Source organism: Candoia aspera, chromosome 12 (assembly GCF_035149785.1).
Source record: "Candoia aspera isolate rCanAsp1 chromosome 12, rCanAsp1.hap2, whole genome shotgun sequence".
Taxonomy (NCBI): Eukaryota; Metazoa; Chordata; class Lepidosauria; order Squamata; family Boidae; genus Candoia; species Candoia aspera.
The window spans coordinates 6,076,561-6,094,169 of NC_086164.1; the positions used below are offsets into that span (position 1 = coordinate 6,076,561).

Genomic DNA, 17,609 nt, shown 5'->3' on the forward strand with positions numbered 1-17,609 from the left:
GCTTAAGTCCGAATTCAGAATAAGTCTCTTCTGGCTTAATGAGCAACCAATTCAAAAGCCATTAACCCTATGTTCTTCTATCAGTAGTAGCTTTTATGCAATTCTTTTGAAGAACAAACATGAGTGAGAAATAACACCTTTCAGGATACAATTCACTCCTCCCTGGCAGTTCAAAAGTAGACCACCCTGCATCATCTCTTGCATCTAGAACTGTCTATAGCCAGCTCTATGCTGAGTTTTAGCCCATTACCACCAGCCAAACTAAGCCTATCAAGGCTACTGCCATGTGGAGTGGCACAAGGAAGGTGTCCACCTCTGGGATGCAATCTCCAGCTGGATGGAGAAAGGGTGATGAACATTAAGCAGGTGAGTTGACCTCCTGGAGCAGAACGTCATTCTGTCCTTTGCCCCAGCTCTGATACTAAGGCAAGCGAGTGTTGCTTTTCCAACATAGACAACAAAGCAAAGCAGACTTCCGCACACCGGAACCCTCCAGGCACCTTGAACAAGAAGTCTCTGTAGGCCCCATGAGCTGCACAAGAGGCCAAGGTTGTGGAAACTGTAAGGCAACTAGGCATCCTCCAGAGATATGGAATTCTATTCCCAGCCAATATGATGGCAATTCTGGGAACTCAAGAACCACGATTTGGAAGATGCCCAAGTTGGGAACTGCTGTTGTCAAAACCCAGTAAGGAAAGGCCAACTCTTTTCCAGCACACTGCTCCAGATATTTCTGGGGAGCTGGAAATCAAAACAAGAAAGCAATATACCTTCCCCATGGGCCTCCACCAGTAATACAGGAATTGTCCAGCCACTGTGGTTGGGAAACCAGTTCATGGCTTAATAAACTGGGCCATTGTGGTTTATTCAAGAAATCAAAAGCAAAATCTCCAGAGATTGATTCATCAGTTCGGGATCTCTAGAGACAATCTTCTTCCTCCTTGGCTAATTTGTTTAATCCCCAAGGAAAGCCATTTAGGCCAATAACCAGCATCAATTGGTAAATTCTTTGGCACTAGCTGTGGCTTTGATCATGATTATCTGAATAAGCTCCAATAATTGGCTTCACCCAATAGACTAAGCTACCATCAAACTGACCACATTATGGCTCTGTGCGTGGCGCTGAGGAGCACCATCTCCAACTTTCTTCCCACAAACATCAACTTGGTTAATGTATGTTTAATTGGGGCAAAGCAGATTTTTTTTAACCTCCAAAAGAACTGTATATTCAAACATCATTCCATTGTTCCAAAGAGCCCTACCCATCCCAGACATTTTTACACTGAAGCAAATCACAGATCAAGAGAGCATTTGTTCTCCCATCAGAATAAATATATTCTAGATCAGAACAAGCCAATAAAGGGGAAAAGCAATTTTTTATTGGTGTTTCTATTTTCCACACCTGCAGCTTTTCCCATCCAATCACAGTTATGCCTACCCAGCCTTGAATCAAGTTAGCCTCGGAAGAAACTTAGTAACTGCTCTAACGCTTATTTCTTGCAAAGTACCTTGAAAAATGGCAAAAGCTAGCTTCTGTCTCTGCTCAAATTTATCATGGAAAACAGAAGCTGTATAGGCACACTTCCTAAGATCCAGTCTCATTCTAGGAGTGAAGGAGATCAGCTATTACACACCTGCCCCTACCGACCAAAATGATAGGAATGACTTGGCACCTTGCTCACATCCTCCATGCGCAACAAGGCCTCTTGGCCATATAGTACGTGTTATGAGCCAGATGTTTGGGAATTCCAACCTTACAAAAATTCTCATAAAATCACTGACTTGTCACTGCTTTAAATCTCAGTATTGGCAGCTTCCCTGATAGGACTAATGTATGGAGCAATGTTTGGTTGAGGATTTGTGTCATTTGTCAGGTCTGTAACAAAGAGGAAGAGACTTCAATCAACTCCCTATACTGTCACCTGACTATTTATCAAATTTGTCACTGCCCATCTCCTCCCACTGGACAATCCATCTCTCAATCTTAAAGTGAATTGTGAATGTAAGCAGTGAGGTCACAGTAAGGACTAGTCTGACCCAATGACCGTAGTCACACCACACACTAAACTGAAATCAAATGACATTATTGCTTGAAAGTTCTGCCTAGCTATTTCTCTATAGCTTTCCATGGAGGGCATGACCCGAGACTCTTCCTAAATGGAGATCAAGGAGGCAAAACCTTCCTTGGAAAGCTATCTATCATTACAAACTCTTCCTTATCCTAAGCAGGAAAGAGGTTTGCTTTTCAGCTTAAGCCTAAAGCAAGCAATGTTTGATTCTGATCTGACAAGTTGCATTACCACACCAACTATAGTTCAGTGACCCACTGCTAAACTAACCATAGCTGTGCGTAACTATGTGCTTCCTACCTGGATGAGTGTATTATGACCCCAGCCATAGATTTGTAAGCACTCATTTGGTGTGAAATGTTGGCTGGGGAATTCTGGGAGTTGAAGTTCACACATCTTTAAAGTTGCCAAGTTTGAAAAACAATGCTCTACATTAAAAGATGCCTTAGCCAAACTAAGGTTCATGATAGGTGCTCAAGAATTCTTCAATAGGTAAATCAATAATAATAATAATCTGATGCAGAGTGCTAGATGACATTTGGAGCATGGGCAAAGACTACTTTTCTGGAAAAAGGTTTTCAATTAAGCACCACCAGGTTTCCTTAGAAACAGAAGAGTTTTTATTAAAGCATTATGTGCAATCAAATTCCTACACAGAAGTACAAACATAGTAAAGACAGTCGTGGCTTCAACAGTTAAAAGCAGACATTTACCAGTATTGACACAGGCCAGTTACTCTAGGCTTTCAGTAGAAGAGCTGGTGGTGCAAATCAAGGAGAGGCATTTATGTACTTTCAAATGAAAGTGCACACTTGGTCTTTGTAAATACCCACTGTGGCATATAAAGACTTGACAAAGACACTAACTGGTACTTGTTAACACACACACACACACACACACAGTTGTTGAATCAACAAAAACAGTAGTGCAAGAGTGAATAAGTTATAACCTTAATTAGTTGCATTTTGAGGAGGAAAGTACAATATTAAATGAAGGATAAGACTATCACCTTATTCTCTTCATTTTTAGAATAGGCATTATTATAGGACCATTAGCTTAATGATAAACCCTTTGTTTGTAAACTCGGGGGTTGAGTAAACTAAAGTACAGAATATTTAGTTCTATCAATCAGAGCAGACACTTGCACGCTCTTTCAGTGCTGTTTGCATTCTTATCAGAACAAAGGAGACCCTATGACAGTGTTTGACAAGCTTAGGGGCTTTAAGAGGTGTGAACTTCAACTCACAGAATTCTGGGAGTTGAAGTTCACACCTCTTAAAGCTGCCAAGCTTGAGAAACATGGCACTAAACGGTAGGCCTTTGCACACTGTTGTTTTGCTAACAAGGCTTACAATGGGGATTTATGCCCTAAAATTTTACAGGCACTTCAAGAACAACTTTCTGTGTCTAATGACCCCCGGCCCCATTTACACATGGCTGCAAGCACAAATGCGCAAACCAGACTTCTAACAATGCTTTTTATCTATTTGCACCCAGCTAGTATAAGAAAGACCTTCAGCTAGAAAGGAATTTAAATCCTTGGATATCTGCTATATAAACTAAGGACACTTAAATAAAAGGGAATAAGAATGTTATTTTATTTTTTAAAAAGGCAAGCAATTAAATCTTTTCTCCTTGTAGACAAGAGACAGGAAAACCCTCTCCCCCAATATTTGAAAATGCTGTTCTGTGTTATTTTAAACCACAGTGTAAAGGCAACGAGTTTCAGAATCAGTAACTGCTACCAAATTGGTGGGAAAAAAATAAAAAAAAGTGCATTAGTCAGGCTTACTCAGGCTGAAGTAGTTAACTCAACAGATTTATTCAGGGCCATGAGCTGAAAAAATACTACCGAAACAACTTTCTTAGCATTGCAGGTAGGCCTGGATTCCTAGGTTACAGTTGTCATGGCAGCCAGGTTGCCACTGTTTGTACACAAGACAGTGGAAGCAAATCCCGATTTGCCACCCCTATTGCTTGAACACCCTAAGTTGAGCCAGAGTAAAACCAAATCTTCTTCTGGAGAGTAACTTATTTACTGGTACATCTCTACATGGCAATATTTCAATCTAAAGCTTAATTTCAGAGCTGATTTTCACCATTCCGAGAGCTCCAATGCAGTTTGTAAAGTCCTTATTACAAATAGAGGAGACGTATCGTTGACCCTGTTTCACCGGAGCGGAGAGAGATCTCCCCATTTTTAAAGAGTGAATTGCAAGTTTTAAACAGTTGGGTTCCATGTGGGGAACGTGCACCAGCTTTCATCCCAACCCATGTTGAACAACAGTCCCGCCAGACCTACAGGGTTTGATAGCCAGCATAAGTTTTTCTTCGGCCAATTAAGTAGGTAGTTACTATTATGACAATCAAGCCCGCAAGGGCAGCTCCAACTATAATTGGGATTAGAATAGTGTCATCATCCAGCGAACATTCCTGCGCTGTAGATGAGAAAGGTGAAGAAAAAGAAAAAATAAAATCAAAAGACGTCTGCTGAAAAGAAATCCTAGACATTTGGTCTTTAGGCAAAATTACAAACTTAAGCTAAAGAATCCAGCTTGGTAACATTTTCCATGGAAATCGAGAAAAAGAACAGCTGACCAATTCCAAGGCAACTACTGTAAGTCATTTAAGGACTGGTTAGTAACCTTCCTTTTTGCCAACAAGCTCTCTTGCCAAAGACTGAAATGAAAATGGCCAGAATCTCAAAATGGCTGAATTCCATGAGAATTCTTAATTTACCTCTCTCCTTACAACTTGGTTTCTCACCTAAGATCTCAAGGCATTTTGGCATTCAGGCCAGAAGTTTTGTAAGTTCTTTCCAAGAGATCATCAAAACCTCATGAAATCTGGCATCATTTTTTAAAATGTTAATTTAGGAGTTCCTTCTGCAGGCATGTTGGGAATACCCTGGCTTTCTTCCATGCCAATTTACCAGTTTGTAGATTAAAAATTTCCAGAGACATTTAAAAGTGATGAAACTTTCATAAAAGTATCACAAAACCAAATGTTTGTTAGAGGAATGATGGGGAAAAAATGGCCAAAAATTTAGATTAAAAGGCCAATCCGGGCTGGGGGGTACAGGTCAATTGATTCTCAGAACAGAGATATCAGCCCTGTTCATCATCTGAAAAGCCCTGGCTCCAAAGAAGATATTATGAGATATACAGAATAAACTTAGTTCAAAACAAAGCTGAGCTACATCTATAGCATTTACAGGTATATTTATCTTTAGATAAATTTATTTTAAGATTAATATGCCCAAGATTCTAAAGTGTTTTTTAAAGATACCCAACATTATTTTAAAAGCAGGAAATCCGTGTACTTATCAGGTTGAAAGCTGTTTCGAGTATTCCCACAGCAAAAATCCCTATTTTTAAAGGGACCTACTATGGCTTCTATGACTTATATCGGTTTCTCTCCCCTTTATGGAATTCACTCTTCTTTCAATATACCCCAAAGCTGTTTGTTAAAAATACACAGATGCTCCATCTTGTCATGCAAATACAGACAAGACTGTGTACGAGGCAATGTAACCCTAGATATGTCTCGCTAAGTTACAAGTTGCTACCAGGTGAATATTCAACTCGCTCTAGCAGAAACTTGTAAGCGTATCCTTCCTTTGCTCTTGAAGAATAAGTCTTGGCCAAGTTGCTTTCGTAGCCACTCTCAGCATAAACTTATTGTCATCACTAGGGCTTCAGCTATTCTCTAACTTTGACCGTTCTGGCTCAATGTGCAGTTTAGGAACTATTCACAATTAACTGAACATCCCTGGCTCTTAGCTTGAATCTTCAAATAAAAAGGTCCTAAGACTTCCTTCGCCTTTTTCTTACCTGCTGAAAACTGTCCTTCCTCAACTTCAAATGGCTGGATCTTTAAGTCAAAGATGTTTACTTTATAGCCAGGGATCACAATGATCGATTCTTCTTTTCGACACAAGTATGAATTCCCCAAGGTGGTTTCCCAGTAATTGAGAGAGTGATTTGTGGCCGATAGCGTGGCTGAAGAGGAACAAGGTGGTAGGTGAGGTTTGATGGTAACAACTGAACCACTTGTTTTCTTTATACAACAGCAGAAGAGTATATTTTGCAGTAAGCCTGTTTTGCAAGAGGGGGTTTATGTATCTGTGGTTGGCTAGCAAGAAAAGAAAAGGAGTCAAGGAAAAAGACTCCTAAATAACCTGGTCATATTTATAGAGAGTTGTTTTGTCCAATATAAATTTCCAGACATTTCTTCGTTTTGTTTAAATGCTTATGAGTTGCTTAATATGGCTATTAAAGATGGCTTGACAACATTCAAGTAACAAACTGATTTGTGGTTTTTTTGGGGCATTATTCAGTTACAAATGTTGTCTGTTTGGGGGGGGGGGAAGCCAAACAGGTCCCTAAGAACACTACCAGAGTCAATTTTAATAATAGCCCTGGAACTACAAGATTTTCAAGAAATAGCACAGAAAACATTACAGTGCATAAACTGTAAAGGACAGTTTGGAGATTATTTCAAAGCTCCAGCAGTTCAGTGCTAAAATGCAGTGCTGCAAGTTGCAGAAAGAAAGGCATTTTACCACCTTTATGCAAACCATTTCAGATGACTCTCTCTCCACCCAACCTGTTCTTGGTTTCCTGTTGTGCTGATGACTTATTGTAACCAGGTGCTGGGTGAGGAAAGAAAACTGCAATACCTTTAAGAGCCTGCTTGAGTTTACACCATTTTGTTTTGAAGGATTTATTTCAAGACATTTTAAAAAAAAAAAGTGCAAACTTTAAAAAGTCAGCCCAGTGTATGTACTCATGTGCTGCAGCAAGTCTCTCATTAAAAAAAAAAAAAATCTACTGGATTGCAAGTGACTAAACCAGTTTGGTGTAGTGGTTAAAGGCACCAGGCTAGAAACTGGCAGATGGGGAGTTCTAGTCCCTCCTTAGGCACAAAGCTAGCTAGGTGACCTTGGGCCAGTCCCTCTCTCTCAGCCCTGGGAAGTAGGCAATGGTAAACCACTTCTGAAAACCTTGCCAAGAAAACCGCAGGGGCTTGTCCTGGCATTCTCTGAGAATCAGACACGATTGAATGGATTAAAAAAAAGACAACCTCTTACCATTTTTTGATCCAACTATAGCAATGTCCACCCCTTTCAGATAGAACTTTTCCGACGTTGCATTCCTCTGTTCAACAAAACGTAACCCAGTTACAGATACAGCTGAAATAACTTTACAGAGAATACTTTTCAGGGGAACCCAAGAGCAGAGACATATATATTTTTTTTGGCAGATTATGGGCTACCTTTAGTCTGAGACGTATCAATAATCAGGCGGCGCAGGAAAAAAAAAATCTATTTATTAGATTTTTATTACCGCCCCTCCCCCCAACAGGGATTCCAATTCCATGTCTTGCATGTTTGCTTCAATTCAGTTCACCGAATGCACCGAATCACTTCATGTTCACGTCTTTTTGTCACATGAAAAATTATACTTTGGTTATGTAACAAAACATAATTATATAATTATATCTTTTTGCTTCCAGCACAAGGGCCAGTGTTGCCCTGTTTTTTCTTGCAGAGATTTCTTGTTCCACATCAACTTGCGTGGGGAAATAAAGGAAATAAAACTTAAACTAAATCAACTCATCAACTGGTACTCACCACAGCGAAGAGGAAATCAACCTTTTTGCTACCATCACTCAACTGAAGAGCAGCAGTTGTTTGGCCACAGTGACCACTGGCCAGCGTGGTGTTTGGATTAAAGTTAATAATCAGAGGAATCTGAAGGCAAAGGAAAAACAGCAGCTTTTCAGCTCCTTTAAAGCTGATGCTTCCACAATTCCTTCTGCATGTTTTATCACCCCCCACACAGATCTTTAAGGGTTTCTCTTAAGCTTCAGCTTCCTCACCAACTAATCAAATGATCTCCTGACTGATTCTTGCTGACCAGACACTATTGAACTGGGATGATGGATTCTTGTCTCACCATATGCATCTGTCATGGGTGGGAAGGCACAAATTAGATATTTGTCTCCTGGGGAACTCTAAACCTCTTTCAAAATTCACATTCCACCTTATTTAAAAAGCACATGATGGCTACAAACAATACTATAGCCAAGAAATGATGCCCATTGCCATAAAGATTCCATTTAACATAGTCATGTTAAAAAATTAACTAAAAGTCAGTGGAGAAAGCAAAAATCTTCTCCATTGAGAAAAATATAGAAGTCTGACATTTCTAAAAGGAGGGTGCTGCCTTTGTTTACTGATTTAAGAGAAATTTATTCTACTCTCTCCCACGATTAGTCAGCAAGGCATCTTACAGTCCCAAGGAATCAGGATTCACAGGCGCCAACACAACACCAAGACTTCAAGAAAGTGTGCTCCCTCTACTGGTGAGCTGTGCACCCTAATGCTGCCAAATTTATTTTTATGCATTTAAGAAGTTTATATGGCTGCTTAACTTGAACAACTGGATCTTTGGCTGGCGTGCAATCAGCAAAATCAACAGGTAAACCAGCATGGTTAAAAACGAAAGAAATTAATAAGCGATCATTTACACATTAACTTCCTGCTACGGCCTTTTCTTCTCCTCTAACCAAGCAGCTACAGTAAGTGAGAAGGAAAAGGGTTGAACTATCCATCTTTCATTTGATTTTACTCATCTATCTCTTCCATTAATGGTTCAGGTCAGGGAAAGGATTCTCGCTGCAGCTGGGAACACCAGGTTTGCCTTAAGTCTTCTTTTAGTGCTGACATCCCAGGCAGGGCTGAAATGAGCTTTTCAGCTTCTTCCTGAGGATCAGGTTGAGGCTCCACACCAGTGTTTCTCAACCTTGGCAACTTTTAAGATGTGTGGACTTCAACTCCCAGAATTCTGGGAGTGAAGTCATGAATGAAGAAGCATGGCTGGCTGGGGATTCTGGGAGTTGAAGTCCACACGTCTTAAAGTTGCCAAGGTTGACAAATGCTGCTCTACGCATTCCTTTTGCCCCTTACTTTAGCATAACAGGAGAAAAGCCACACCCCTAAGACAACATTCGGCATTTTTTACCACCCAATTTCAGCCACATCATCTTAGGAAACTTTTGGAGATCTCAAAACTGGGGCTAAGTTCAGCCCATGGCTGGCTAGCTTCTATCTCTCTTTGAGGTGGATGCTATTAGCATAAACGCTGAAGCAAGAATCCACAACGCCCACAGGATAACCAAGACAGCATATATAATAAACCTGTTGAGTGATGTTCAGCTGCAAGCCCAAGTTTGCTAAAAGGCAGGTAACCTCGCCAGATTTGACTGTATAGCTCCCTGTGCCAGGTTTCTCCTCTGGTGGGACCGAGGGCGAAGGTGGTGAGGAAGGGCCCGTGGCATTTAAATCTGGGGTGCCAGCAGTGGAGACCAATTGGGCAGATCTGGCTTCCCCAACAACAGGAGAGCTGGTGGACATCGTAACGTCATTATCACAGAGTGTCTCTGGAGGGAAAAACAGAAAGTAGGCAAATTTGTGCACTTGAAACCAGATCCTGTTCCGAGTGCACCTATGTTTACTCCCTCAAAGCACTCTACCAAACCCAGTATTTCTCCATTGGAAGCCCTGCACATCCTGTTTTCCCAAACCTTGTGCGCTCTACCCATGCTTCCCATAAACTCTGGAGGTTATGGGAATTGAAGTCTAATGTTCAAGAAAGTGCCAGATTGGGGAAGACATTCAATTATATTACAGTGCTTTTGTCAGCATCCAGGTGAGTCAGCTAAAAAAGGATGAAGAAGTTCATCCCAGGAGCCCAAGACAATACCATAGGCGTGGCCAGCCCAAGATGCCTAGGGAGAGGAACAAGATGTTGCCCCTTTCACATCATGCTCAGTGGCTTCCTAGGCTGGGAGTTGAATTTTTCTTTAGTGCCATGAATGGACCTCCCATGTACCTCAAGGCAGCAACCTAGCTTAGAAGAAATAGACCAGGTCTTATGGCAGATGGCTCCCTCCTCCTCCTCCTCCCTCCACCTTGCTGCTAGCTCTTAACCTCTCCTGCCTGAGGGAACTGTCTCACCTAGCTCATGGTGGGGCCAACCCATCTCACTCAATCAGTTCCACAACTGCAGCAGTATCTCTTGCTAAGAGGAGTCATCTCCTCAGTAGTGTCCAACAGCAACTCTTGATTCTCAAGGCAGGAAATGTTTACTTTTTCAAATACGGGTGCTGGCCACTTTAATCAGCTTGCAAAACAGTTGGGAACTCCTGAGCTACTTACGTTGGCTACTCAGGCGCCCATCTTGAAGGAAAGCTTGCAGAGTGACATTCAGGAAAGTCTGGGTGACGTTGTCACTTTTCACAGCATCTTCAGTGCCACAGCTAAATGCTGTATTGAGCTTAACTGGATTCGCAGGAAAATTTGTAGAAACAGTAACTCGTTCTGCAAAGAAATCCACAAGTGCGGTCTAAGGCTCCCCAGATAAGGCTCGCAAATATTAAACCTCAAGAAGTCCCTTGGAGAATACTGGAGGCAAAGGAAAGGCAGATGGTGGCTCCCAGCTAGCCATCAGAGCTTGCAGACTACTAATCAGAGTGAACTTAATGTGATGTGTGAATCCAGCCAAGGAAAATCACTTTCTGTTAAGAACCTGTTTCAAAGAATTGAAAGGGAAGGAGGAAGGAAGCACTTTTCCCTTACTTACACAAGAGAAATAGCCACAGCAGTGTCTCAAGTGTAAGAAGTGGATCAGGGAGACTTAGGTTAAGTTCCCACTCAACCCTCACAGGGCACTCATTGTATAGAACAATGTTTCCCAACCATGGCAACTTTAAGGTATGTGGACTTCAACTCCCAGAATTCTCCATGCTGGCTGGAGAATTCTGGGAGCTGAAGTCCACATATCTTAAAGTTGCCAAGGTTGAGAAACACTGGTGTAAAATGAGGAAATTCTCTCTCAGGCAGGCCAGCTTAAATTCTCAGGGAGAAGTAGCAATGCAATAAATAAAGCAACATGAAAGTTGAACAGTAAGAACTGTAGGGTTGTGCAAGATGGCATTGCCAGTTCAAATTTTTTTCAATAAGCCCAGAGTCTGGGAACACACCCCATATTTTTCCTCTTGACAAAACCTTTTGTACTTAACCTGAGTGCTTTATACTGCATTAAGCTGCCAAATTCTGCCTTTTGGGGATAGTTACGGGACCTTTCACATCCTTACGACACTCAACTTACAATTCATTCAGTTATTCTTTTACAAGACCGTTTCTGCTTCTTTCAAGCACCTTCTTGGGACCCTGAGATTGGAACTAAAAGGACACATGGTGGGCAAATAACATGATCGGAGCTGACGTGTCTTTTTAACTCCAACCCCCACGCAGAATGGGTATCAAACTTTTATTTATTTATTTTGCATTTTGGAGCATTTTAAAGGGGCAAAACAGGGACTTTTCAGTCTTGTAGATGTTTTAAAGTCAATGGTAGGAATAAGAAGAAAAGTCTTTCCTGCAGGAGCCTTTGGGGGAGTACCAATGCTCCCTGCACAGGGGGTTGGGCTGAGAGGACTATTTGAGTCACCATGTGAACTTCTGTGGTTGAAGGTGGACTAGAACTCAGGTCTCCTCACTGCCAGTCCAACACCTTGACAATTACAGGGTAGTCCCCAGTTTAAGAACGAGTTCCATTCCAAGGTCTGTCCTAATGTCGAATTTGTGTGTAAGCTGGAACCGTATTATATAATACTATAAAAGCAGCAGCACGCAGTGAACATAACCATTGTTTATTTAACTCAAGTCATTGTGTATTTAACTCAAATTTTGCTACAACAGGCTCTATTCTTATCCACGGGTCGTCTGTAAACAGGCATTCTTAACCCGGAAACTAGGCAGTCCCCGAGTTAAGATCATCCGGGTTATGGACAATCCCTACTTAAGAACAGAGCCTATCATATACAGAATTCAAGTTATGTACACAATGGTTCAAGTTAAATACATAATATGACTTTCTAAATCTAAGTTTAAGATGTTTCTAACTGATGCTAAATAACTGCCCCAGCTTACATCCAAATATGATGTAAGGAGAGACCTTGGGAATGGAACTTGTTCTCAAACCGGGGACTACCTACCACCTAAAGCAGGGGTCCCCAACCCCTGGGCTGGTACCGGTCCGTGGCCTGTTAGGAACCGGGCCGCACAGCAGGAGGTGAGCGGTGGGTGAGTGAATTTACAGCCCGAGTGTTTACAGCCGCTCCCCATTACTGCCTGAACTCTGCCTCCTGTCAGAGAAAGCAAGCCCATTGGCTGCTATCTCCAAACAGTGTGAAGAAAAAAGAATAAAAGGTCAGAAAAAGAGGAAGTGCTTGAATCATCCCGAAACCACCACCCTCTGGTCCATGGAAAAATTGTCTTCCACGAAACTGGTCCCTGGTGCCAGAAAGGTTGGGAACCGCTGGCCTGAAGCATGACGAGTCCTACATAGCCACGCCAAGCAACTTTAAAAGAAGCTGCAGTTTTCCAAAGACTGCACTGAATTCCAAAGGTTGCACAATTAACAAAATGACTACGCAAAGTGTGGCTGTGATCACACAGGAAGTTCAGCTATGCTGCTAGAAGGTACAACCCCAGCTGGTGCATGATCAAAAGAACTACACAGAACCCAAACCATCTGAAGCCCCAACACCTACCTTTCTTTTTAGCATCCGGAAACAACACGGTGTCTCCCGTGTTGTAGGTAAAGGTGGTGACTCCTTGATAGGTGTCTTTTGTTTTTGTGAAGTGGATGGCCCAAGAGTTTCCTTCCCCAAACTCAATCGAAAGGACAGGTCCACTGGTTTTATTGCCACAAGAGGTTCCAACGTAGCTCACGTCATCAGGTAGCATAAAAGTGGATGTTTTCTGAAAAAATGACAAATGCCATTCAGAAGCAGCACGTTTTAAGCTGAATATGCAAAAAGCCACCTATTAACTCTAAAAGCCACCCAAAGCACCCATGGTCAAAATTTAGTTGGGTGAAAAGAAATCTGGCTGGAATGTTACTAAGAGTAAGGCATGAATATTGAAGTTAAACCTTTCCTTTCTCTGTGGGTTCTTAAGGCTGGGGAAAAAGTGGTTTCCAAGCATGCAGGTAGCATTTCTCAGCAGTTCTTTAAGGCAGCTGTTGCTTTTCCTGGGGTTGTGTAACTGCCCTTGCAGGTTGCACAGACCCAGAAGACACAGCCACTTTAAACAACTGTAGGCAGATGGGACATATGCACCTCCTCTCCCCCAAGTGCCTTTTGGAATTAAATCCAACGAACTACACAGTCCTCTCAGCAGTTAAACAATTTCACAGAGGATTGCTTACCAGTGCTTCTCAACCTTGGCAACTTGAAGATGTGTGGACTTCAACTCCCAGAATTCCCCAGCCAGCTATGCTGGCTGGGGAATTCTGGGAGTTGAAGTCCACACATCTTCAAGCTGTCATGGTTGAGAAGCACTGGTTTAGATCCTTGTATTTTCCAGGACATAGAACTGCCCCCATGTTGCCCGCCGCTAGCTTAAATACTGGGGGGGGGGGGGAGAAATATATGCTTACATATTCATCAGTTCCTTCGTACATTATTGAAAGTTTCAACATCCATTTTGCATACAGACAGGAGACGTTGGACTCATCTTTCACCTCCACATCCACTGCATAGGTCTGGAAAACAACTAGAATATTGTTCGCCCAGTAAGCCAGTGATACAATTAGTGCCAAAACGCCCACCAGCCTGTAATCACCCTGCTTTTATAAGTTACGATTATTTGATTTTCCTTTATTCCCATGGAATGTTTACATTCAGCATGATGTTTCAGGCAGCAAGTGCTGAATAGCTGAGAATTTACAGAGGAAAAGAGTCTTTGGGCTTTCTGCTTCTTGGAGAATTCAGATAAGCGTGCCTCTTGTACAAAGAGGCCCAGATTGGCTGTTTTTTTACCTTTTGTAAAAAGTTTACAGGAGAGAGGTAAAAAAGCAGACCTTATCTGGTCCTCCAACAAGAGCTTTTAGTCTGAGGTCACAATTGGTTTTTGACGGTATTCCTTGGGCAGGGGGGGAGAAAACAAACTGAATTTGTTTTATGTGAATTATGTATGAATTGCAAGAAAGAATAAAAGCCAAGTTTCATACAGTCATTATAATCTCTCTCCCTAAATTCATTTCTCTTTGTATTCAAGTTATAATTGTGTTTGAACTTTGGAAAGAAAGCTACTTGTTAATGAAAAAACTTTAGGAACAAAGTGCCACATAATTATCTTTCAGTCTTTCTGGTCAAAAACTGATTTTTATCCATGTTGATGAATATAACACCCACACTTCATTAACTATGAAAAAACACATCTCAGTGAAGATGCTGTCACAGAAACATTTGTGTTCTCACACTCCTTGGAAGGGGGGCTGAAAACTCAAGCACACTTCAAAAGTCTTCCAAACCCATTTTGTTTCAACCACCTAATTCTTAATAGATTGGATGCCACCACAGCAGGTTTTTAACTTGTGTAATTGCAACGCACATCAGGTCCCAGCCTGCCTTTCCCAGAAAAAACTCCTGACACAACACTTAACAAACAGGTTTAAATGCTGGTCTAACAGCAGTTAAACCTCTGCTACTGAGTGTCACACAGCTGGTTCCCCTGCTATTTTCATCTTTCACCAATGCAGCTTTTTAGCTTTGAATCTGGACAACATGGTGTAATGCTTGCAAGCTACACTTCCTGATGTACCACCCAAATACTGTAAAAGCATCTTCTTTCTCAATGCTTATTGAAGACAGAAATGGCATAGCTGTCTCCGTGAAAGCCTAGAAAGCACTGAAATTCCCAGAAGAATCAGCTACATATACCAGAGTTTGGACAGGGAAACAACTAGGCCTGAACAGTTGCTCATGCAGAGACCAAACACCTACCATCTACACACCTCAACAGAAGAATAATTGGCACTACCCCTTTCCTCAAAATGCAAAGCCAGGAAAGATTTACCCTACATGGAAAAATCAGCCATCTATACAATGCATTTATTACGACACCATGATTTTCATATATAGCCATCCACGAGGCAGGAAGTTTATTTCAGCCTTCATTAATCCGGTCTCAATCTTTTGGGATTACAATTCCCAGAAACAAGTCTGCCAATACTGGCTGGGGATTCAGGGAGGTGTAGTCCCAAGACACTTGACTTAAACTACAAGAGATTCTTGTATTTGGGTAGGTTTTAGCAACCTATGTGTTTACCAGCCTTCTGTGAACTCATCCAGGATAGGCAATTCTCTTTGCATTTCTAGTTTGTAACTGAATCATAAATGGCAGCAGGATCCAGAATCAAGCTAGAAGAGAAGTCAGCGATTGAGCTTGTAGAAGATGGAAAGACTGTAAACCAGAGAGGAATGTTAGTTGTTGATGGTGTAACAGCTAGTCACAAACTACAGCCCTGTTTACAGCTTGTTAAATCACAGAAGTTGAACCCCACCAGGTATCCACACACACAGGGCTGCAATGGGGGGGAGCAAATGGGGCATGTGCCCCAGGCACCCTACTGGGCGCAGAATCCACATTTGCCCCCAGGCAGGCCCACATCTAGGGTCTCTGTCACTGGGGGCAAACATGGATTTCACGCCCATTTTGGTGCCCCCCAGCACTGCGCCCAGGGGGCATGCCCTGCTTGCCCCCCCCAGTTGCAGCCCTGGCCCCAGGTGACAGACCCTACTTGCAGGCCTGCACACACAGAGAGAGCAGATGACCCTCTTTATTCATATCCAGGATATGCTTGGTCATTTTCTTCTCCAACAGCTGAAGTTACTCCAGTCTAGAAACATTGCCTCCTTTTTCAACAAGGCTCAAACTTCCCTCCCCTTGTGCTGAGGAGCATCATCTTCACCTTACCCCACTTATGTGGCAGCACACCATTGCTTTTGACATGCTAAACCAAGTCAGACCCAGTTAGGATTTGGACAGGAGACCACCAGAAATCTCAGCTAGACTGGGGAGCTGAAAAATATTGGCCAGAAGAAGGCCATGACAAGTCAGCAGAAATCAAGCATTACCTTTATACTCTGGCTGCTATTCTTGCTTTTCAACATAGGTGGAAGATGTCGGATTGAGTAAGGCTGTCCTAGCCTACATATAATTCCACCCATCTTGTAATAGCACCTGTCTCCTCCTGGCTGATTCCAAAAAGCTAAGCAAGGTTGGGCCTGGTTGGTACTTAGAGACTACAAGAAATTCTAGGGCTACAACATAGCTTGGAAGTAGAATAAACAATCCAGAAACCATCAAAAGAAAAGTACATCTTTCTTGTGGCCAAGGAAATTGGGGGTTTGGGTCCATGGAGTCACTAAAAGTCAAGCAGAACTTTTTTCTCCAACTTCCTTTCCCAACTTTGCTCAGAGAAAGGAGCTGCACTTGACCCCTCCCTTACATTCATCTTCTGCACCCCAAAACCCTTGAGTGTTTATCCCCCCACTTCATGCTCCTCTTCAACATTTTTGGAGGGGTTTCCCCTCCACATCTAGTGAGCCCTCCCCCCATCACCGGCAGTTCAAGGCAACTTCACCGAACCCCTGGGGAGGGCCTTTTGAAGGCACCTTGGAGGCTCCCCTGCTTTTCAAGGGATCTCCCGTTCCCATCTCCTAAACTTTCAGGAGGTATCACAGAAGCCTCTACCCTCTCCATCGCCAAGTGTCAACTCATCCCGAGGGTGCAATCCAAACACCCCCACCTTTGGGGTGCCTAGCCCCCTTGACCCCTTCACCACTCCTCCTGTGTCACCATCTGCCTCTTCAAATTTGGGGGCATCCCTGAATCCTCCACCACTCTGCTCCAAGCATCAACTTGCTACATTCACGGTACCACCCCAATCTCCCCACTTTCAGGTGCCACACCTGCAACACCCCCCATAAGGGCGCCACCCCAGCAGCCTCACTTTAGCGTGTGCCAACCCACCTTTGCATCTTCACCTCCCCCACTTTTAAGAGACCCCCTCCTCCGTGGCCCTCTGCTGCTTCCACCCTCCAATTTGGGGGGCACCCCTGAATCCCCTGCCACCCAGCTCCAGGCATCAACTCTCCCCATTTGGGGTGTCACCCCGATATCCCCACTTCCAGGGCACCACCCCAGCAGCCACACTTTAGGGTGTGCCTAACCCTTTGCGCCTCCCCCGCTTCCAAGAGAACGTCGCCCTCGGCTGCTGCACCCGCAAATTTGGGGGCACCCCTGAATGCTCGGGGGCCACCCCATACCCCCTTCGGGGCGCCCCTCCGCTCACCCAAGCCGTCGAGCAGCAGGGGCAGGAGGAGAAGGCAGGCGAGCAGGGGCGGCGTGAGGCGGCGGCGGCTGCGAGGCGTGTCCATGCCGGGCGGCGGGGCGACCTGCTTCTGCCCGCAGCGGAGCCGAACGGCGAGATGAGCAGACGCGGCGGGCTAGGCTCCAGACACCGGTCATATGGGAGGCGGGGCGGGGCCTCCTGGCGGCGGCGGCCAATCGCAGCGCCGGCCCCGGCTCGCCGCGGACCTTGCGCTTCACGGGCCCGGCTTCTGCCGTAACAGACGCGGCAGGCGCGGTCAGCTTTCCATCATAATAACGGCGCCGCC

At 43.5% G+C, this 17,609-nt stretch overlaps 1 protein-coding gene across 3 annotated transcripts; it reads right to left on the reverse strand.

Annotated features, from left to right (window-relative positions):
- Window positions 1-114: 114 nt before the first annotated feature.
- Window positions 115-17,384, reverse strand: LAMP2 (lysosomal associated membrane protein 2). Of its 3 annotated transcripts, none has more exons than XM_063313463.1 (9): window positions 17,285-17,384; window positions 13,583-13,698; window positions 12,693-12,903; window positions 10,294-10,455; window positions 9,274-9,515; window positions 7,705-7,824; window positions 7,162-7,228; window positions 5,903-6,070; window positions 115-333 (listed from the first exon to the last, which is right to left on the reverse strand). In XM_063313463.1, exons 1-9 carry the CDS (start codon window positions 17,367-17,369, stop codon window positions 239-241), a joined length of 1,266 nt encoding a protein of 421 aa, XP_063169533.1. In that variant the 5' UTR covers window positions 17,370-17,384; the 3' UTR covers window positions 115-238. The 3 variants fall into 3 exon arrangements, with proteins under 3 accessions (XP_063169533.1, XP_063169532.1, XP_063169531.1); XM_063313462.1 differs by lacking the exon at window positions 115-333 and adding an exon at window positions 3,755-4,507 and having other exon boundaries at window positions 5,903-6,088; window positions 7,183-7,228; XM_063313461.1 differs by lacking the exon at window positions 115-333 and adding an exon at window positions 3,755-4,507.
- Window positions 17,385-17,609: the final 225 nt, after the last annotated feature.

Bases quoted from the DNA above. Each gene is read 5' to 3' on its own strand.
- LAMP2 (XM_063313461.1), bottom strand. From the start codon at position 17,369: ATGGACACGCCTCGCAGCCGCCGCCGCCTCACGCCGCCCCTGCTCGCC. The intron at 12,904-13,582 runs GTAAGCATATAT...TCATTTTTTCAG, and splicing joins ACGAAGGAACTGATGAATAT to AAAACATCCACTTTTATGCT. The intron at 4,508-5,902 runs GTAAGAAAAAGG...TCTCATCTACAG, and splicing joins GGAAGGACAGTTTTCAGCAG to CGCAGGAATGTTCGCTGGAT.